The following is a 23,615-nucleotide window of genomic DNA, read 5'->3' as shown; positions in this document are numbered from 1 at the left end:
GCACCGGCCCTGGAGTCAGGAGGACCAGAGTTGAAATCTGACCTCAGACACTTTACACTTACTAGCTGTGTGACCCTGGGCAAGTCACTTAACCCCAATTGCCTCACAAAAAAGAAAGAAAGAAAGAAAGAAAGAAAGAAAGAAAGAAAGAAAGAAAGAAAGAAAGAAAGAAAGAAAGAAAGAAAGAAAGAAAGAAAGAAAGAAAGAAATGGCCACTGACCAGATGTCAGAAGTGAGGGAGAGTGAAGAGTTAAGGGTTGTGGTAAATTGGAAATGCTGATTGGTTTTGCTGTCAGAAGACCTACATTCAAATCCTGGCTGCATCATTTACTACATATGTGACCTTGGGTAAATCATTAAGTCTCTCTGGTAATCAGCTTCTTCATCTGTAAAAGTGAGGAGTTTGGACTAGATGGCATTTCAGGTCCCTTCCAGATTTAAAACAACAACCTATGAAAAAATAAACAGGCATAAAAAATTTGGGCGACTAGAAATATTGTGATGCTTTTGACAGAAAGAGAGGAGTTAGAATGAGGGGTAGATTTGGGAATGAGGACTTCTGTTTTGGAACAAATCTAAAATGTCTGAGTTCTCATCTAGATAGTAAATGGAGAGAATACGTGTCCTATCTCCCTAATAAAGTTGTTGTGAAGATTGGAGAATCTGATAAGACCAAATGAAATATCAAATATTGAATGATTTAGAAAAATATTTAAAAAATATATAAAATGCTATGTAATAAAAGGTATTATAGCATGGCAATGAGACGTAAGAAAAACAAAGATCTGGTAAGACAGTCCTATGTGAAAAAAGACCAAGTAAACTGTTTCTGGGAGTTACTTAGTAGTGTCCAATGAAAGACTCCCCAATTCGCTGCAGCCCAAGAGTTTGCCCTTTAGCTGTGTTTTTTCATTTCATCCGGAATATCAGCGGTCCTTGATTCCTGATTAATTAAACAGATATCAGCAACTCAAACTAGATTATGTTGAAAGAGCTGTTTCTCATGAGAGTGAGAGGTTCTGGAGTGGAGGTGGAGAGTTGGGGGGGGGGAGGGGGTGGAGAGTAAAGAGAGGAAAACAAGAGCCATGGTGGCCTACAACACTCCAAGAATACTCTTGCAGGAAAGGTGATGCTTGTTTTAAAAGGTGCTTGCAACTCCCTGGCCCGTCTGCTTGTGTATTTTCCTATACAAAGTGGTTCCAATTACCTTGGCACTCCCGGTATCTGGATTCCTCTCCAGTGAATGCCTCTGCAGCGCCACGCCAGACATATGGGATCAATCAAGGCTTCGGTGCCGCTGTGTTTTCTTTGGGAATGTTGACAGCCTGACAGACATGGGGTTCTGGTGACACGGAATCTCAGAAACTTCAGCATGAACAGGGACGGAGGGGAGGAGAGAGAAAGAGAAAGGGAAAGAGGGACGTAAAGATATTTATCTTGACTGCCCCCTTTCCTTCAAACATTTTATAGGTTTCGGGGAAGGAAAGAGGAGGAGGGGAGGGGAAAGAAAAGACAGAGAGAGGGAGAGAGATTGAGAAAGCATTTCGTTCTCAGCAGAGCCAGAACCCCCTGAGCTGAAGGAGGGGAGAGCTTGTAGATCCTCCTCCCAACGTGTTGGATTAAAGGGATCGGGGACAGCGGCAGATACCTGAGGCACTCGGGAGGGAGGCTGCCTCCGGCACCTTCTGACCGGACCAGGGAGAAAGAGGGCTGTCAGTGCCAGAGAGGGGACAATCAGAGTTGTGGCACTCGTGCCGCTGCTCCCGCAGCTGCTGCTGCCGCCGCTGCCGGACTCAGGGCAGGAGCAGGTCTCCCTCATCCGCTCTACGATGTGGCGTCTGCTGCCTCTTTTTTGCTGGGGTCTCTCTCTGGTTTCTGGCTGGACGGCGTTTCAGCAGATGCCCACGTCGGGAAATTTCAGCTTTAGCTTCTTCCCACCCTCTTCTTCCTCCTTCTCCTCCTCCTCCTCTTCCTTCCCGCAGGCGGCCTCGCCGCGGCAGCGGCAGGAGCGGGAGCCCCGGCGGTCGCTGGCGGGGGCGCTCCCGCCGCCCCCGCCGCCGCCGCTTCTCTCCGACGCCCAGGAGAACAAAGTGGAGAAGCTGGGCCAGTCCTTCAAGCGCAACGTGAGGAGGCTCCGCGAGCGGAGCCACAGCCTGGACCTGGTGTTCCTGGTGGACGAGTCCTCGAGCGTGGGCCACGCCAACTTCCTCAACGAGCTCAAGTTCGTCAAGAAGCTGCTGTCCGACTTCCCCGTGGTGCCTAGCGCCACCCGCGTGGCCATCGTCACCTTCTCGTCCAAGAACAACGTGGTGCCGCGCGTGGACTACATCTCCTCCAGCCGGGCGCACCAGCACAAGTGCTCGCTGCTCAACCGCGAGATCCCCAAGATCGCTTACCGAGGCGGGGGCACCTACACCAAGGGCGCTTTCCAGCAAGCCGCGGTAAGAGTGCGCTCTCTCCGACAGCCCTCCATCGAGGGCTCCCACCGTTCCCCCCTGCCCCAGACGCTCCCAGCCGCCCCTCCGCAAAAGCACCCACGCACACGTGGAGAGAGGATGCCCTGCACACTCTCATTCCCTCTGATCCTCCCCTACACAATTCTCAGGTGCCCGCTATAGACCAGTGGTCATCATACCTGTTCAGAAGCAGCAGTAGGAGGCAGTAAGGTGTGCTGGAGGAGGAAGAGGGATGTGGAGATAGAGTAGGAAATCCAAAGGGGAACTTTAACTTCGTGTATTTCTATGCTTAGATCAGGTCACGGGATGGGGTGCATTAAGCTCCGACCTGGTTGGTAATATACCTGTAAAGCCAAGCTTCATTTCTGTGGACGTCGGGCAGTCTGGTGAAGCCTATGTGCTTTTTTTCAGAATACTATTTTAAATGCATAAAGTAAAATGCATAAGATTATACAAGAAATCAACTATGATATAAAGTTATAAGTATAATTTAAAAACAAGGTCGTACCCCCGGTTAATAACCTGAGCTGTAAAAGATCATAGCATAATAGAACGAAACCTGGAAGAGGCCTAAGGGGCCATCTAGTGCAACTCCTTATTTGACAGCTGAGGAAACTGAGGCCCAAGGATTTTAAGTGACTGTCTCCAGGTCAAGAAGGTAATATCTATCTGTGGTAGAATTCGAACTCCAGGAGGCAAAAGAAAAAGATTGTGAGGGATTTATTCCCTATATAATGGGCACCTTATTCATCTGTAAAGGGCATGTATCCACATACTGATAACTGGTTTGGGGGTGGGGAGGATGAACAAGTGAATATCTGAGTTTTTTTTACTTAGGTATTTTATGTTTGGCTGTCATGATGGATTGTAGTATGGCTTGAATCCTAGTTCTCTGAAGCTTATTGTAATGTTGGATATTTTCTTTCTTTTTTTTTTTCCCTTAAGTGAGGCAATTGGGGTTAAGTGACTTGCCTAGGGTCACACAGCTAGTAAGTGTTAAGTGTCTGAGGCCTGATTTGAACTCAGGTCTTCCTGACTCCAGGGCCCATGCTCTATCCACTGCACCATCTAGCTGCCCCTGATATTTTCAATGGAAAGTAATTTGCACATCTTTATCCAGTTTTCTTTGAACTCTAAAACTGTTTTGATATATAAAATAGGTCAATTTTGTTAGTCGTTCAACTTTACTCCACTTTTAGCTACAATCTCCACTATCTGTATGAGCCCTTAAAAGATCATTTATGGGGGCAGCTAGGTGGCACAGTGGATAAGCACCGGCCCTGGATTTCGGAGGACCTAAGTTCAAATCTGGCCTCAGACACTTGACACTAACTAGCTGTGTGACCCTGGGCAAGTCACTTAACCTCAATTGCCCAACAACAAAACGCAAAAAAACCCAACAAAACAAAAAGATAATTTACCAATGCTAGGTTTAGAGCTGCAAGGAACCTCAAAGTACATCTATTTCAACCTGCTCCTTTTATTGATGATAAAATTGAAATCAAGAGAAATTGAGTGATCTTCCTAAGGTCCACAGCTAAGTGGCAAGGTGGGACTCAAATCCATATCCGTTGACTAGATTCAGCAGTCCCTATCCTGTGTTTTTAGGAGGTGAGTAGCATAGAGTAAAAATTCAACAGTGACAGTCCTGATGAGGACTGACTCATGACATCATTTTTACTTTCTCTAGAAAACAGAAAGACAAATTTCAGCAGAAAGTTTTAAAAATGGTCAATTTTTGTATGGATTTTGTTTTGAAACCTAACTTTATTAGGAAAAAAAAAGCCCCATTTGAAAGTTGTCCAACCCGTGGAGGGTAGGAAGGTAACATTCTTAGTGACTGACCTCTGAAATTCTTTGGTTTCAAGTGATACTGATAATGAGAATGAAATTTTAAGATCATGAAACTGAGTGAATATCCCCAGGAAAAATTAATTTTCTAAAACCTATGCAAACACACTGAAAAACTGAACATGTGATTTAAAAACAACAAAATAAATTTAGTCCTTTTCTCTTTACATAAAATTTTGCAACATCTTTCATCGACCAAGTTGGCTTCCTTTATCATCTTGAGGTAATAAGTAAACAATGTGCTATGTGGGAATAATAATGTTCCTTCCTTAGCACTTGAGAGAGGCAGTGGTTGCAGAGTAGAGAGTGGGTAGAAAGCTGATCTCAGAGGCCTGGAGATCTAGGTGTAAATCCCACTTTTCAGCCACACTGACACTGACCCAGAGCAATTCATTCAATGGTCTAAGCAATATTCTAAGACTGCAAATTGCAAAGAAACTACATGGAGTTTCCCCCACTGGAAGTTCTCTCTGTCAATGAAATCACAGGTCTGGTCTCTATCTTAAGACTTGGAGAGAGTACAGACAGGTTGGGGGAATGTCCTAAGATTGTATTATTGGGGAGGATCATAGAAGAATGTAGAATCTAGAGATGGAAGGTACATTAGACATTATATAATCCACACTATGTATTTTATTGCAGAGACAACTAGGTGGTGCAGTAGATGGAGCACTGGTCTTTGCTAGCTGTATGACTTTGGGCAATTCACTTAATTTTTGTTTGCTTCCTTTTCCTCTACTATAAAATGAGGATAATAATAGCACCAACATCCCAGGGCTGTTGTGAAGATGAAATGACATTTGTAAATTACTTAACACAATGCATAGCACATAGTAGGTGCTATAGAAATACTAGCTACTATTATTTTTTAATCTAAGCCTTCATTTTACAGACGAGGAAACTGAGGCCAACAGACATTTATGGTCACATAAGTAGAAAGTAGCAGAATCAGGATTAGAACCCAGAACCTCTGATGACAAATACATGGTTCCTTTCACTATGCTCCACACTGTTTTCTAGTCCAGCCTTACATGCTATAAGGTCCCTGGCAAATGATTGTTCAACTCTCTTTGGAGATTTCCAAAGGTGTTTGAACAACTGCTCATTATATGGATGGATATCATTATAGTGGAGAGATGTATTGAGTCCCTCCATCTCAGCAAGAAACCAAAGAATAGAGTAGAGCAAATGGTTCTTGTGTATGTGTGCCCGCATCTCCTTAGAGATAAATGACCAAGAGTTGGAGATAACTAGGGGAGGGGAGGAATGGGTGTGGTTGGGGAATAGGGTGGGGTATTGGGATCAATCCACCACCCACCTAATTATACACACCATTGTTCCTTGCTGGTTTGGAGTTTATCAGAAAGCCCTCCAGCCTAATAGTGCCTTTTCTTTCTGGAGAAACTTTGTATTACAGAATCTCTTTGTTTTAATTTCTCTTCTGAGCAGCAACTTTTATGCATTTCCTTTTCCTAAACTGCCCCTTTTGAATTGATCCCATTGTGAAACCAGAACAACTCCATCTTCCAAGCCCCTCATTTCCACTTCCTTTTTGCTGAATGGTTGTTAAACAAACATAGCATGAAAATTCCTTTGAAAAATTCCTAAACTGTTCCAGGATTCCAGAAATATGATCCATTGGTGGAGAATGTGCTGTCTCATCTAAAAGCCCCCCCTAGGGTTCTACTTCTGCAGATGAGCTGATGGGGATATCTGGTGAGAACCACCACTGCCTACAGTTGTAAGGCTACTGATTACTGAACAAAGGAGAGTGCTCTAAATCTGAGACAGACTTGTAAAGGAAGAGCAAAGCTGACTAACCCACTTCCATGGTAAAATAAAGTGTCCAATGAGAGGCAGCATGATATAGCAGAAAGGTCATGGTATAGCCTTAAAGCCAGAAAGACCTGGGTTCAAAAGAGTACCCCTTATACACACTAGCTGAGTGACCAAATCACTTAACTTCTCAATATCATAGGCAACTCTGTAAGAACAGAAGTTAGAGACAAATTAATGGGTTCCATCAATGGAGGGAATGTTCATACTGGGAGTTCTCTACATCGATTAAAAAGATCAATTTGAATCAAAAGGAGGGAAAAGAGGATAAAAAAAGGAAAGCAATATAATCTATGGCCAACTTTGCCCAGTGGGGTAAATCTGATCTAAGAGGTACAAATAACTTTGGCCAGGATTGAGTCTGGATCCAAGTTTTGGGCATGATAGCGGTATCCTGCGTCTGCTTAAGGGTTATACTATATCCCTGAACCTAAAGTGTCAGGTATAACACATTCCAAGCTGCTAAAAATACCCAGAGAAGCAAATTTCCTGAAGTTTCTGAAAGACTGACTTAGTCCAAGGTAAAAGGGGAACAGTTCACAAAGGCTATGAGATTTATAGCCCTTGTTCTAATTCCTGCTTTTTATTCTCATGTCTCCATTCACTTTTAGCCAGTTACTGATAAATCCATGTAAACAATTGCCCCATACATCAACAGACTTTTTTTTCTTTCTTGCCCCATTTGTCATTGCCCCAACTCCCTGCAGAATCAAATAACTACTAAATTATTTAAAATGCTAAAATTTTCACATATGATCATTAGAAAAGTTAGAGGTAAATCTTTGAATTCAGGGGAAAAATACAAGAATGTTTACTTCAGAACAGAATGAAAAAATTCTACTGTGGACACATATGATTCTGGTTCAGAATGTGACTAAACCTTACTCATCAAATTCTACATTGCTTAGTAATGAATAAAGATAAGTAAGTTGATTGTTTAAGAAAGGGTTCTGTGATTGACTTACAAGACCAACCTATGCTCTGCTACAGATATCTCCTATCCCATTTCCCAATGAAAACAGAGTGAAATTGAGTAAATCTGAATGTTTATATTAATATTGTACTTAATCATGTAGTAATTTGTTAGGTGAACTTTTCATTGACTTCAAGAAAGAAATGGCCAGTCAGGTCCATTACTGATTAAAGGTAATAGGCAAAAGCTAATTTCCATTTACTTATTTCTTTATTCAGTCATTTCTTTATTTCTTTATCTATTTATTTGCTCACTTATTTATTTATCTGTCTATTTATTTATCTATTAATTTGTTTGTTTATTCATTTATTCATTTATTTTTTTGTTTGTTTATTTATTTGTTTTTTCGGGGCAATGAGGGTTAAGTGACTTTCCCAGGGTCACATAGCTAGTAAGTGTCAAGTGTCTGAGGCCAGATTTGTATGGTTTTAGGTAATATGGAATAAGACAGTATTTTATATTTGGCCTTTGACTCAGCAGGGGAATAGGACCCAAAATTTAACCTGAGTTCAAATTTAGCCTCAGATACTTACTAGCTATATGACCCTGGGAAAGTCACTTAACCCTCTCTATGTGTCAATTTCCTCATCTGTAAAGTAGAGATAATAATAGCACCTCTGTCTTAAACCATCTCATTATTATTATTATTGTTGTTGCTGTTGTTGTTTGTGTTGTTATGGGATCTGCATCAGAACAGGTCATGGAAACTTCCAGAATAAAATGATGTAACCTTTTAGGAAGTAACTTGTGCTCAAAAAAAAAAAAATACCCCCTCTTGATGCTGTATTTACGACATTTTTTACTTCCTTACTTTTAGCAGATTATCCCAATTTGTGAACTTTCTGGCAAATAGCTGATTCAGCCACTCATTTTAACTTCCTAGATCGTAGCATCCCACAATTACCCAGTTATGTGACCTTGGTCTGCCCCAGATCATTTCTGTTTCTCTTCCTTTTAAACATCACCCCTCTACCCACTTGACACAAACCTTGTGGGGATGATTCTTACTTTCCACCTGGAGATATCTCATCATAGTTATTCTCTTCACTTATACATATTAAAATTACTTCATATCTTCTCATCCTGCACTGGCCATTCTTGTCCATTTCTTCCTGTAAATCCTTCCCAAGAGCTACCAAATATGATGCTAATTTTTCCCTTGACTTCTTAGCATATTGTGGATTAGTGAAATATTTTGGTTTTCTTAAAGTTGTCTCCCACTCGCACCATGTGATTGGCCCATTGCCTTTTCTGGCCATATGTGGCATCTGCTCCAACATTGTAAAAGGTGTTTTTTATACACATACTATGTACAAAACACTGTCCTAGGCATTGGATCAGTGATTTCACTACTATAGGGAAATGCCAGGTGAGGAAATTTCCTCTTCCAATGCAGGTCAAAACCCTTTATGCCACTTATAATCTTAGAGAATTGCTTGATCAATGAGAGGCTGAGTAACTTACCCAGGTTCACAGCCATTATGTGTCAGAGAAAAGAGTTGAACCCAGGTCTTCCAGACTTTGAGGCTAGCTCATTATCTACTGTGCTACTTTGTTTCACTGAGAATGCAAAGACATATGAGACATCATCAAGGCAAAGAGAATATAAAGAGAAGAGAGGATGGTCCAGGACAGAGCCCTGGATACTCCCATTCTAAGAAGCCGGGTGATGATTCAGCAAAGGAGACTGAGAAGGATATCAGACAGGTAGTAGAAAACAGATTCAAAAACCCATGTAAGGGGCTAAAATTCTAGCTATACTATCTAAAATCTAATGAGTAATCACCAATAAATTATAAGCTTTAGCAAGAATATTTAAATGTTTAAGTATTTATTAAAGAGCATTAGGATCAGAGAGAAAGGTAAAAATCTAACTATTTCTAAGAGACCCCATCATCCGACCTGTCATGGTAAGGTCAGGAACCAAAAAAGACTCAATGGTTCCCCCTTCCTCCCAGAAGTCTCCTGTGAAACTGGGAACATCTCCCATCCACATGCACACACAGTTCCAAGATAATTGGCTGGTAGCTTTGATTGACAGTACCCACAAGCAAACGTCACTTCCTCTTGCCAAGGAAAGCCGCATGGCTTGCCCTCAGACGCCTTCTCCTCATGGCAGAGTTTTCCTACAGTAAGGTGGCATCATTCCAATTGTTACACCAAGGAGGGATAAGAAGAAGGTCAACAGTGTCAAAATCTGTAGAGGAATTGGGGAGGGTGAGGACTGAGAAAAAAACATCAGATTTAGCAATTAAGAGACTGTTGGTAAACTCAGAGATAGCAGTTTCTATTGTGTTGCAATCAGAAAACAGATTCGGATGGCCTAAGATTCAAGAAGGTATTTTTAAAAAATAGACATTTGCAGCAGGGAGCACTTTGAGTTGTGAAAAGACTTCACCTGGTATCCCTGAATATAACCCAACGTGCTCTCATGACCATATTCAATTCTACACTTAGACCAGTGTTCATCTGTACCACCTGTTCAGAATATACATGCTAATTGAAAATATAGTTTAGGATAAAGGAATGAAAGAGGTCAAAGGCTTATAGAGTCAATGCCTCGCATTTATGTATCATGAATATTTTCTCCAATAAGAGACTTGAAGGTACTGCACATGGCAATTGTTGAACATCACACACACAAAGGAGAAAATTTCTATAGTTTAACTGGAAATAATATGGAAATTACTAATGGTGTGGATGTTGCTAATAGAGAAATTATTTTACAATCAACTTTCAGAGGTATGTGATCAGATCACTGGCTCCTTGGAACAAAGGTGAGAATGAACACCAAAATTAGGAGAAAAGATATAAATGGGAAGATATTGTATACAATTACAGCAGCTTCAAGCTGACCTGTTTGGCAAAATTGTCAACTTATGAAAATGGGAAATGGGTAAATTAATGGTATTCCTTCTATCACCACTTGTTAGGAAAGTTTAACTGATTTAAGGCAATTGCTGAAAGGAGGCCAAAGGATCCTAAAAATCATCTCAAAGAACAAATATGTGGTAAGCAGAAATATACATAATTCTGCCTTACTTAAATCTGATTCATGCACAAGTCAAGACATCATCCCAGGATGTCATGGGTCCTTTTTGAAAATGAAGCATAAACAACATGAGTGAAGAATGACAGGTAAAATGTATAAGGAGGTTATATTACATGTTAGAAATTTTGACTTGCACATGAGAAGTATCATAAAATACATCATTAATTACACATTAGTAAATAAAAAGAAAGTGAGCCAAACATGTAGTGAGAGTGTGGGATAAGGAAGGCATGTTCTTGCACATCATGAGCAATTCAAGGTGATTGAACACACATCCCATGAAATGTTATTTCTTCTTACTTTCGTCACTTGAGAAAGTAACTCCTTTATTCAACTTTCCAAGAAAAACATGTAATCCAAACTTCTCTTTAGCGGAAAATTTCTAATTTTCTTGTCTAACTTAGAGCATGAATAGTAATAAATAAAAAAAAATGATAGTTAACTTTTTGTGAAGCACTTTGAAGTTGTGATGTACTTTATATAAATGATCTTTATTTGAACCTTAGCAAATCTGTGTGATGGGTACTTTTTAAAAGGAGGACAGAGAGGTTGAACTTGTGATTTTTTATGTAGATAATTCCCAGAGAATTTAGTGTAGACCAGCAACTCATTTGTAACTTATAGTGTTTTGGGGTTTTTTTGTTTATTTGTTTGGCTTTTTGTGGGGCAATGAGGATTAAATGACTTGCCCAGGGTCACACAGCTAGTAAGTGTCAAGTGTCTGAGGCCATATTTGAACTCAGGTCCTCCTGAATCCAGGACCAGTGCTTTATCCACAGCACCACCTAGTTGCCTCCTGTAACTTAGTTTTAAAGAGGTCCCAGGTACTCTGAAAGATTAAGTGACTCGATTATCGATACACAGCAACTAAGTTTCAGAGGTAATATTTGAATCCGGGTCTTCCTTGCTTAAAGGTGGGTAGGGAATAAACTGGACAATGCTTTAAAAATATCATTTACCATTTGGAGATAATTCTTGTTTTGGAGAAACCTCTTTGGTTTCTTTTTCCATCTATATTCTTTTGGGTATTTTAACTGATTCAGTTGCTAAATAGTGTCAGTTAAAAATAACTATCACAACTGTGCTCATTTTTAATTTCGGTTGATATTTTAAAAGCTATTTTCCTTCTCTTTGGCTTTTCAATTTGATGTTGCTGTCTTGTGTATGAAGTATTCAGGGAGACACACCTTTGGTATGAGGATTTGCTGAGCCTTTTCAGGGCTGCTCATCCACCTTTGGTGTCTACCTGGCACTCAACTCTCGCCTGTGGCTCCAAGAAGCTGTAGCATGTGTATCAGCTACACCCCTTAAACAGTCTTGGCAGACAAGCTAAAAGAAGTTGAGAGTAACCAATGGAGCACAAACCTGTCAGTGCCAGGGGAGTGTCTATCCCAAGCATTTGAAAACTTCCCCTGGTGGAATGGGTAGATGAAAAGAGTTTGTTCCAATGGCCACGAAGACGGCTGAAGTTAGTGCTGTGGAGCAATTAGAGCCTGGTCAGGCATCAAAGATGCCAAGGTCATCTACTGCATCCTGGGCCATTGCCTGTCATCTTGACTTTTGTCTTGTCATTAGACTTAATGACTCAGGAAGACAGAGTGAGGTTGATGAGTGTGTCCAACTCTGCCTCATTAAAATTCAATAAATGCTAAAGTCAAGAAATAACCACATGATGTCATTGTTCCTCTTTGAAAATGAAGGACAAATGAAACACACTGTCTTTTTTTAAAGTATTAGTAATTATTTTATAGGTAATGCAAGACAATAGATTTGACTTTGTAGTAGGTGTTTTCTGATGTCAGAAGGGGAGGGGGAAAAGAAAGCTTTAGCTAGAAAAGCAACAATAATAACTTGACAGCTATTTTGCTTTCAACAAAATAAATGTAATCATGTTGAAAGGAAAATAAGGAAGGGGACAGACAGACCTTTTCCCTTATGACCAGAATATTCATTTGTACTATCCTGGGTCAATAATCATGTCAGCTTTGTTCTACTATTGCCGAAGCTCATGTTTCATATCCCCTACTGTTTTCTTGGCATAGCTGAGCAGTTTGGCTCTTTTCTAGACTGTTGGGCTCATCCAATAAAGACTGTATAGATGTCAAAATGGATGAAACATCATAGATTGGGCTGCAAAGATTTTAAAGTATATCCAGGCACATACTGCCATCTGCATAAATATGTGGCTGAAACATTTTAGAGACAAACCTTACTATAAGTGGTTAGTTTGAATATTCTTCTATAAATTCTACTATAAGTTTAAATGTACTGTCTTCAAATGGGGTTCCCTTGCGACCAAAAGTTGCACATTACATTGCACAACATAATGTAATTCTCCAACAGTACTGTTTGATGAGCTGGGTTCCTTTTGATTCTCTAGCTATAATTCCATTTCTCCAATGGTTCATCCATTCAGTAGTCATTCCTTCATTATGGTGTGACATGGAGGAGGCCTTGACTTATTAAAGGCTACGCCAGGGGAGTGAAAATATGAGCAAATTCTACCACAATCAAATGTCTTTAAATGTGGACTAGTGGAATGTAAGTTCCTTGGGAGTAGGGGCAGTCTCACTGTTCATATTTGTTTCCATAGCATCTAACACCACAGAAGCTATTTAGTAAAGGCATGTTGTTTGATCCAGAATGCCTTCTGTGCCTCCTGTTCAAGGGCCAGCCTAGCTCCAATCACAAAGGTTCACCAAGCAGAAGGTTGACTGCTACTGGATTTTTCTATTTTTTGTCTATGGTAGCCCACGAAGCAGACAAAAATACAAAACAGCCTTATTTTATGTGCCTTCCTCTCCTCCCCTTCTGCATCTACATTGCTGGTGCCTAATTGGCACAATGGTGGAAATGGGGAATGGGATCTGTAGAACCATGTGGCTCTTACCTTCTTCTGAGTACAAAACAGTAACAACTAAGTCTAAGGAAATGTTATGAATTATTTACCTTTTCTGTAAAAGCAATGGACTTGCCAAATTACTGTTGCTTCCCTCACCTGACTTTCAGACTTCATTTGGTCATTCCCTTAATTACTTGGCCAGCCCTTCCTCACCTGCTGGGATTACCCATATGGTGATGCAAATCATTCATCTTTCTGTTTCTTTCATGTTAAATTTCATTTAATCAATAGGTGGAATTGAGTATCATTGACTTCATAAATATGTCATTGGATCAGGGCTTTTGGGGGGTATATGAAAAACCTTTATTATGAGGATCATGAATGTTTCAAATGAATAATTTTGGGTTAGGGCCAATAAGAAAAATCAAACTCCCAGCTTGTTTATCATATTTCTTTCTGAAAAAAATTATTCTGGATTTAACAAATCTCAACAAATGTGGACATTTCCATATACAAAGAAGAACAGGAGCAGAGGATTGCATATGAAACCATGGGCCATTTTAACATACAACTTGTTTTATTTTAAAGTTTATATTAAATTTATCATGGTAATACTGATACTATCCTGCTTATCTGCCCCTTTCTGAACTTTCTTCTGTCCTCTTTTGTTCAGGTTTTTTTTTTTTTTGTAAGGCAATTGGGGTTAAGTGACTTGCCCAGGGTCACACAGCTAGTAAGTGTCAAGTGTCTGAGGCTAGATTTGAACTCAGGTCTTCCTGAATCCAGGGCCGGTGCTCTATCCACTGCGCCACCTAGCTGCCCCTTTTTGTTCAGTTTTTAAATGTTCATCATATCTCAAGAAGAGGTCATAGATAGTTCATAGAAATAATTGGAAAAAAAGAATTTGCCATTGGGGGAAGAAACAAGTAATATTTGGTTAAACAGGAGTTATAAAGGGGGCAGCTAGGTGGCACCGTGGAAAAAGCACTGGCCCTGGATTCAGGAGGACCTGAGTTCAAATCTGGCCTCAGACACTTGACACTTGCTAGCTGTGTGACCATGGGCAAGTCACTTAGTCCTCATTGTCCTGCAACCAAAAAAGAAAGAAAGAAAGAAAGGAAGGAAGGAAGGAAGGAAGGAAGGAAGGAAGGAAGGAAGGAAGGAAGGAAGGAAGGAAGGAAGGAAGGAAGGAAGGAAGGAAGGAAGAAAGAAAAAGTAGTTATAAAAAAGATAAGCCAGTTCTCTTTGGCAGCTGCATGCTAAATAACTCAAATATGCCTTTAAAAAAAAAAAAAGAAGAGCTCTAGATTGAATAGTTCTTGGATATTCTTGAGGATTTTTTTGCGGGGTAATAGGGGTTAAGTGACTTGCTTAGGGTCACACAGCTAGTGTCAATTGTCTGAGGCTGCATTTGAACTCAGGTCCTTCTGAATCCAGGGCTGGTGCTGTATCCACCTTGCCACCTAGCTGCCCAAGTTTGTTTTTTTTTAAATACCATATTCTTTTTTTTTTTTTTTTTTGGTGAGGCAATTGGGGCTAAGTGAATTGCCCAGGGTCACACATCTAGTAATTGTTAAGTATCTGAGGCTGGATTTGAACTCAGATCCTCCTGAATCCAGGGCCAGTGCTTTATCCACTGTGCCACCTAGCTGCCCCAATACCATATTCTTTATCTCCTTTCCCTTTGTTGCATCTCCCTATCACTTAATCCAGATATCTCTAATTAGATGAAGCTGAAAAGTGTAATGTATTTAAAAAATCTAGCCTTATCTATGGATTGTCATCTCAGACCCTTTGTTACAGAAGAGGCATTATAAAAACTGGCTCACAGGCCATTCTAGTAGGGGAATGTTTCTGAGGGGATATGCTTTGTGCTCTGATGAAAATAATGGAAGGTTTTCTTTGCACAATTTAGGCCAAATTACATCATAATGTTATTAAAAAAAAAATGAAGATACAAATAACCTGAGTGCCGGCAGAGTTGAGTTAAAGATAGGAGTTATAGGGGTGGGGAATAAAAAAGGTAGATTATAAAAACAAAACAAAACCCCAAATCCAAAAAAATCCAAAAAAAGGGTAGGTTACATTGGATTTTCAAGGTAGAGCTCATTCACTGATACCTCTTGGTGTGTGTGTGTGTGTGTGTGTGTGTGTGTGTGTGTGTGTATGTGTATGTGTATGTGTGTAGGGAGAGAGAGAGAGAAAGCACACATATTCACAAAAGTAACAATTGTACATTTTACATTCCTTTCTCTATTGTCTAAACAAAATAATGCCATCAGTATTAGCTTTGTGTTATCTCTTTTATATTATATTATTCTTCCTCATAAAGCCTAAAAGGGAAGATTATCTTCACTATTGTAGTAGCTAGCATTTATATAGTACTTTAAGGTTTGCAAAATGCTTTACAAATATTATCTCATTCAATCCTTGCAACAATCCAGTGAGTTAGGTGCTATTATTATCTTCATTTTACAGATGAGGAAACTGAGGCAGGAAGAGGTTAAGTAGCTCATCTAGGATCTAACAGTTACTAAGTGTCTAAGACTACATTTGAATTCAAGTCTTCTTGACTCCAGATCTAGTGCATCATTCGCTGTACCACCTAGCTGCCTATGTTTCTCTAAGCTGATTTCAGATATTTCAGATGAGTGCTTTTATTCACTCACCTGCAAGATCTTCCTGTTAAAAAGCTTTCCCTATTCAGGGACAATAGAAACAGGCTTCCTACAGATTTGTCATAGAGCTCTCTTAAAGAGAAAGGAAGGAAAAAGGACAAGGGTGAGAGGGAGAGGAAGGGAAAGGGAAAAGGAAAGGAGAAGGGAAAGGGAAAGGGAAAGGGAAAGGAACGAACATTTATTAAGCATGTTTCAGGCACTGTGCTAAGTATTTTATAGATATTATTTCATTTTATGTAATGATTGCTTAAATGATTTGATTTAAAACTATCCAACCCACATAAATTAAAAAAAAAAATTCTGACTTTAAACGTGGAGACTACTTTTGTAGAGTGAAGGTGGACTTTTTCTCCCGCATATGAATTTTCAGTTGGTGCATCCATAGAAAAAATTCTGTTACACAGAGTTATATGGCCTTTGGCAAGATTTTGTACTTGCTGGTCATCACCTATAATGTAAGGGAATTGGATTTGTTAATTTGTAGATTACCTTCTGGCTCTAAAATTGCAGAAATGTAGGGGTTGTTGAAGTGAAGAAATTGTTCTTCTCAAAATGAATAGTGTCAACTCATGGATGTTATCTTCAGCACATTAGCAAATTTACCCCTTTATCAGGGCTCACATATTCTTCATTAATATTAATGTAGTTATACTCTAGCACCAAAGGAAATTATTTTAAATGAAGTGATCTTTCTTATTATCAATGCTTCTCTGGGAGTAATTTAGAATTATCATATAATAATTGTCTAGGATGTTGGACAATAAAGACTAAGAATATTCAGAGTATACTTATTTTTTTAGTATGGCAGAAAATTAAACAGCTGTCAACCCAACTTTAAAACCCAGATAAAATATGTGTTGAAATAGTCATAGCCACTTTATTCAAAAAAGGAAATAATTTAAAAATAAAGGCAAGAAATCCATTTGTATCTAACTGAGCAAAAGTAAGGTGAGACTTTTAAGTATCATGCCATTGTTGTTGTTTGTCCTTCATTCTTGAAGAGGGCCATGAGATTGGGAGGTGATGCCATGACTTGTAGTGAATTGGACTTAAGTGAGGAAGGGCTGTGCAAAGTTACCAGCCTCACTCTCTCCAGAGCCATCTGAGTCCAGTAGCAAGATATGCATCAGGATTACTGGAAATAGCCCCAAATGTTCAAGGCAATCAGAGTTAAGTGACTTGCTCAGGGTCACACACTAATAAATGTCAAGTGTCTGAGGCTAGATTTGAATTCAGGTCCTCCTGACTCCAGGGCCAATGCTCTATCCACTGAGCCACCTAGCTGCCCAAAGTATCACCAACTCTAAATGTACTTCATTTACTCCTTGGAAGCAATTTTTACACTGAAAGAGTGATTGAATAAATAATATGGCATGATACTTAAAAGTCTCACCTTACTTCTGCTCATTTAGACGTGAACAATTTTGAGAGCCATTTGTTAAACATGTGTTAGTACTCTTTCATTTAGAAGGGATGGAAGAGGCTTACTCCATTTATAGCAGAGTAAGAATCCCTTTTTCCACATACCCCAGAAGTGGTCACTCTGACTTTCCTTGGAAACCTGTGATAGGAGGGAACCCACAACCTCTTGAAGTAGCCAGTTGCACTTTTTTTTTTTTTTTTGGTGAGGCAATTGGGGTTAAGTGACTTGCCCAGGGTCACACAGCTAGTAAGTGTTAAGTGTCTGAGGCCAAATTTGAACTCAGGTCCTCCTGACTCCAGGGCCGGTGCTCTATCCATTGTACCACCTAGTTGCCGCTGCCAGTTGCACTTTTAAATCATTCTCATTGTTCAGAAGTTTCTGCTGACATCAAACCTAAATTTATCTCTAACTTCTACCCATTGTTCTTGGTTCTGGTGTCTGAGGCCAAACAGGACAAATATAATCCTTCTTAAACATGACAGCTCTTCAGATATTAGAAAACAGCTCTCATGTTCCCCTGAGTGTTTCCTTCTCCAGACTAAACATCCCTAGGCCCTTTAACCAGTCTTCTTCTTCTTCTTCTTCTTCTTCTTCTTCTTCTTCTTCTTCTTCTTCTTCTTGCTTGAGGCTCTTCACTATTCAGGCAGCCTTCCCTTAGCTGTTGCTCACATGCTCAAAAAGCTCAGTTGGCTTTCTATTGTCTCTAGCATCAAATCCTCTATTTGGCATTCAAAGCTCTTTAGCATCTGGCTCCAGCCCACCTTTTGAGCTTTATTGCAAATTACTGCCCTCCCTGTATTCCACAGTATATTTCAGTCAAATTGCTATTTTTCACACATGAAATTTCATCTCCCATCCCTGTGGCTCTGTTGTACATGCCCAGAACACATTCTTTCCTCACTTGTGCCTCTTTTAATTTCTTTCAAAGCACAGCCCCAACACCACCTCCTACATGAGGCCTTTCATGGTTGTTCCAGATGCTACTGCCTCCCCTGCAAAAATGCCCTTCTATCCATGTTGCATCCATTTTGTATTTGATCATATATGTACATATTCCATCCCCACTCCAACCCCTAGAATATAAGTTCATTGAGGGCAGAGGCTGATTTTTTGTCTCTGTATCCCCAGGGCCTAGTACACTGCCTAACTAGGGACTGTCATCACTTGCTTGATTGAATGAATGCTCTCCAGTTTTTTAAATATCCTTTTCTGAAATATTTTTAAAATTTTAACTTTTAATTATTATTATTTTTTATGGGGGCAATGAGGGTTAAGTAACTTGCCCAGGGTCACACAGCTAGTAAGTGTCAAGTGTCTGAGACCGGATTTGAACTCAGTTCCTCCTGAATCCAGGGCTGGTGTTTTATCCACTGTACCACCTAGCTGTCCCTTTTTCTGAAGTAATTGCACAGAATACTCCATGTGTGATTTGACTAAAGCAGAGGACTTCATGGCCATCACAGAAGATGAGATTCCTTTAAAGAAGTCCAGTATCATATTAGCTTTTTTGGCTGCCATATGACATTGTTAATGAATACTGAGCTTACTTTCTACCCAAACTTTCAGATTAAATGAAGTACAGTTTCTGATGTGGTCATTCTTTAACTGAATCTAATTGATCTTTATTTACATATGGTAAAACAATGGCTCTGTATTTTAGTCAAGAGAAATCATTGGTGTCTTTGGCAATCTAATTTTAAAATCATATGTGAAATCTTGAGATTTTAAGGTTTATTGAGTTTATGTGCATACTCTTTGACCCAGTAATACCTAGTGGTCTGTATCCCAAAAAGACCAAAGAAAAGGGAAAAGGAACTATTTATAAAAAAGGATTTATTATTTTGCTCTGATTCTTCACTTATAACATGACTAATGCAGAAATATGTTTAATGTTATTATGTATATATAACCTGTATCAGATTACCTGCTGTCTAGGGGAGGGGGGGGAATGGAGGGAGAAATATTTAAAATCAGAAATCTTATATAAACAAATGTTGAAAACTATCTCTACATGTAACTGGAAAATAATAAAATACTTTTATTTAAAAATATTTATAATAGCTCTTTTTGTGGAGACAAGAAATTGAAAATCAAAGGGATGCCTATTAATTGGGGAATGGCTGAACAACTCGTGTTTGGGATTGTGATGGAATACTGTTGTGCTATAAGAAATGATGAGCAGAATCATTTCAGAAACACTTAGGAAGTCTTATCTGAGTAATGTAAAGGGAAGTGAATAGAACCAGAAGAACACTGTACACAGTAACAACAATATTGTAATAATGTTCAACTGTGAAAGATTTAGCAATTCTGATCAATACAGTGATCCAAGACAATTCCAAAGGAACCCATGGTAAAAAATGCTATCTACCGAGAGAGAGAGAGAGAGAGAGAGAGAGAGAGAGAGAGAGAGAGAGAGAGATCTGATGAACTCTGAGTACAGATTAAAGCATACTTTTTAACTTTTTAAAATATTTCTTGTTTTTTATTGCATGTTTTTTGCAACATGGTTGATATGGAAATATATTTTGTTTGACTTCACATATATGATTGACATCATAATGCTTGCCTTCTCAAGGAGTAGGGAAGGGGCTAAAGGGATTAAGACAATTAAAACATTTTTTAAAAAAAACTGAATGGGGCAGCTAGGTGGTGCAGTGGATAGAGCACTGGCCCTGGAGTCAGGAGGACCTGAGTTCAAATCCAGCCTCAGACACTTAACACTTACTAGCTGTGTGACCCTGGGCAAGTCACTTAACCCCAATTGCCTCGCCAAAAAAAAAAACAAACCCAAAACTGAATGTTAAAATAATTTTTTAAAAATTTATCAAGTTTAATCCCTAGTTTTATAAGTGCAGAAATTGAGGTTGAGGTTTTCTGAATTCCTGTTCTGGTATTCCTTCCCCTATGCCATGTCTTTTTTTTTTTTTTTTGGTCAAGTGTCTGAGGCTGGATTTGAACTCAGATACTCCTAAATCCAGGGCCAGTGCTTTATCCACTGCACCACCTAGCCTCCCCTGCCATGTCCTTTTTTTAAACCACATCTACATAGATTGTTAATTATTAATATCCCTAGTCATATCCACAATGCATCTGTTGATGCATTCATATTCAAATTTTAACTGAAAAAAGATTTTAATATTTTTAATATTTGATTTAAAAAGGTGGGTTCTTTGGACTAAATGCTACTGGGCTGTTCCCAATTCATTTCAACAAATATTTGTTAAGGAGTTACTAAATTGAAGTCACTTTTCTAGGTGTTAGGGATACAAGGACAAAAGAAAGGGCCATTACTCTCAAAAAGCTTATAGTCTAAATGAGAGAATATATGGAATATGATTTATAAACTGGATATATATGCCATAGGAAAACAAATAATAAATAAATTCCACATAAATATAATATAAATGTTACATATATGTTATGTTGTTATGTACAGAGATAAATACATGGTGATTTAAGGAGGAAGTGCTAACAATTGGGGAAATCAGGGTAGGCTTTGTATGTGTGAGATTTAAAATTGGATACTAGATCATAAATCTCCCCTCTTTAACCTTTCCCTGTTCAAGTCCCTTCGTGGTCGCCAAACTGTGAGATTTTTAAAATTGGATACTAGATCATAAATCTCCCCTCTTTAACGTTTCCCTTAATTTATCTCCCAGACTAGTAAATGGAAGAAACCTCTGGTCTATAGTTAGAGCTTTTATTGTGTGGTAGTTACAAGGTGATGTTGATTAGAGGGATAGGAAAGTAGAAATACAAACAAATAGTCTTAAGTCTAAGCTTAGTCTATATTCCGTATAAAACTCACCAAAAGCCCAAGGCCACCTTTGGGGAGGAGAGCTGAGTCAGGCACGTGCTGCTAATGGCGAGCCGGGCCTCGTCCAACTCCAGTCAGCGTCTGTCTGTGTGTCGCGCCAGTCCTCGGACCAGGAGAGTAGGAAAGAGACCCCACTTCCATTCTCTCCTTGCCTTTTAAGCTCACACCCCGGAAGTGGAGTGCTTAGCAGCCAGGCTGGCATGTGTAGCCCATGCATGGCCATTGGTCTTCTCCCTGAAAGGGTGGTCCTTTAAAAAACTGGCGTCTTTCCGTATTCACTAACCGACTGTTAAAAAACTTTTTACCACATATGAGAGGTGAAACTTGATTGATTCTCAAAGAAGACATAAGGATTCTGAGAGATGGAGGTGAGGAGGGAATAGAAGTCTATTTGCCTCACTATATTCTTCTAACTAGTCTTGATTTATTGAGATACAGATATGTGATTATAATGAGAAGCAGAATGTTCCTATGATAGAGGTGGGTATACTGCTAGGGTGGATTTGTTTCTCTGTGCTGTTGTACTAATCTATGGCTACATAGGATTATTTTCCATTTTTACTGTAGTGATATTTCTTTTTTGCAAAATGACAGACTCTACATTTGGAAGAGATGTATGAGACTATCAATGTAACTAATACTTAAACACAAATGCCTTCTTCTATATCCATGGGAAAATGGTCATCCAGCCTTTGCTAGAAGATCTCTAATGTAGGAGAAACCCATTATCTTCTTAAGTAGCTAATTACACTCTTGGAGAGTGCTAATGATTAGGAGGTTTTTTTCTTACATAGAGCATGAATCTATTGTGTTCCTACCTTCTTTCTTCTGGGCTTACCTTCTGGAACAAAGCTGAACAACTGTAATCCGTTCTTATATGATGCCCCTTCAGACACTTCGTGATCATATATCCTTGCCTCTCTACCTCTAATACACAGGCAACTAATCCCTTCGTGGTTGCCAAAACTGTGAGATTTAAAATTGACTATAAGAGCATTAAACTCCCCTTTTAACTTTACCCTTATATATCTCCCAGACCACTAAGAAAAAGAAATCTTTGAACTTTAATCAGTAAGGGATTAGTTTTTATTTTTTAGACAACAAACAGGTGCTACTGATATGGGAAATAGGAAAGTAGAAATACCAATGAATAGTCTTAGATCTACACTTAGTCTATGTTCTTTTATAAAACTCACCGAATTCCAAAACTGCTTGCCAGGCCGAGAACCAGAGCCGATCACCAAAAGCGTGCGCCGTCAAACCAGAGTCTGCGAGACCGAGCGAGCAGCGCCAACTTCTGTTCTACCCTCCGTTTTAAGCTGGTGTCCTGGAAGTACGGCGTGCTTCGCCATACTCTCCCCGGCAGCATATGGTCTCCTCCCCAAAAGGGGCGGTCCTTCAAAAGCCGCTTTACCACACAACTAAGTCTTTTCACTTTTTTTCCAAAGAATTTACATTAGAAGGTGAATCCACTTGGTACCTAGAAAAGCTCTTAGATTTACACCCCAGGTATAAAAAAGAGTGACCAACAGCATTGCTCATTCAACTTGTCTCTTGCCAAAGGACCCCATGGACTCAGGACCCCAATACCCTAAAGACCCCATTTAGAGTTGCATAGCATGGATGAAAATGCAGTTATACTCTAGGAATATGAGGACAATCTCCCTGAGTAGATCACTTGATCCTTATGTGGGATAATTATATTTCTTCTAAGTTGGCATTTGTTGGTACTTCTCTATGTAGTATAAGATCAAGAACTATTTTCAATCAATGAAAAATAAACTGATTTACTCCTTTTCCCAATACATTGAATTATTAGTTCAATGGACCTTTTCCCTAATTTTCCACCTTGCTCATGTGGATTAGGCTGAGTATATTCATGTGAATATTGCATGTTTATGTGGTAGTAGACAAAATAGCTTTAACCTTATAGACCTAAGCATCCTCTCTTTATAGTATCCTTCTATTAATATGCAACCTAAAAATTCCTTTTTAGGCCACCATTGGGAAAGGCAGCCATGGTATGGTGGTAAGAACAGTGAATTTGGATTCAGATGACTTATGTTTAAATGATAGCTCTACTACCTGTGTGATTTTAGGGAAATCACTTAACCCCCTGGGTCTCAGTTTCCTTAACTGTTAAATGGGTGAGAGGCTGGACTAAAAGGCCTTTAAAATCCTTTTCAGCTCTAGATTCTATGTGGCCAAGTCACTTAAACTCTCAAAACACTAGCATCCTCATCTTAAAATGGGAATGGTTATGTGTTTACTTACCACATAAAACTGTGGGGATGAAGTCATTTTATAAAGTCTAAAACTCAATATAAATGTGGACAGCTATTGTCTAAGTTCACCAGGACATGTCAAAAGTTACACTGGGATGTGTTGTGTATGTTTGTGTTTTCTATCAGAGATTCCTTGTACTACTAGTCTCTGTCCTTTTTCTTCCTCCCTCTTTCCCTCCTTCCTTTCCTCCCTCCCTCCCTCCTTCCCTTCCTTCCTTCCTTTCTTTCCTCCTTCCCTCCCTCTCTCCTTCCCTTTCTTTCTGAATATTCTGTGTAAGGAAGCTAGGGGCACAGTTTTAATAAAGCATTTTCCCCCTTTGGTTTTTAGGAGTAATTCTTGCTTAAATGTAAAATCTAGAATATGTATGAGAAACAGTTGTTTTTGCCCTTCCATATACA

General features: G+C 39.4%; 1 protein-coding gene across 1 annotated transcript in view; it reads left to right on the top strand.

Annotated features, from left to right (window-relative positions):
- The first annotated feature begins 1,582 nt into the window (after positions 1-1,582).
- SVEP1 (sushi, von Willebrand factor type A, EGF and pentraxin domain containing 1) overlaps positions 1,583-23,615 on the top strand; it is a 340,439-nt gene continuing 318,406 nt past the window's right edge. The window contains exon 1 of the mRNA XM_043978458.1: positions 1,583-2,441. Within this exon, the coding sequence (XP_043834393.1) occupies positions 1,830-2,441 (612 nt within the window). The 5' untranslated portion in view covers positions 1,583-1,829. The remainder of the gene's footprint in view (positions 2,442-23,615) is intronic.

This window comes from Dromiciops gliroides, chromosome 1 (assembly GCF_019393635.1).
Source record: "Dromiciops gliroides isolate mDroGli1 chromosome 1, mDroGli1.pri, whole genome shotgun sequence".
Classification (NCBI taxonomy): Eukaryota; Metazoa; Chordata; class Mammalia; order Microbiotheria; family Microbiotheriidae; genus Dromiciops; species Dromiciops gliroides.
The sequence above is the reverse complement of the archived record's forward strand: the minus strand, read 5'-3'. Positions and strand labels throughout refer to the sequence as shown.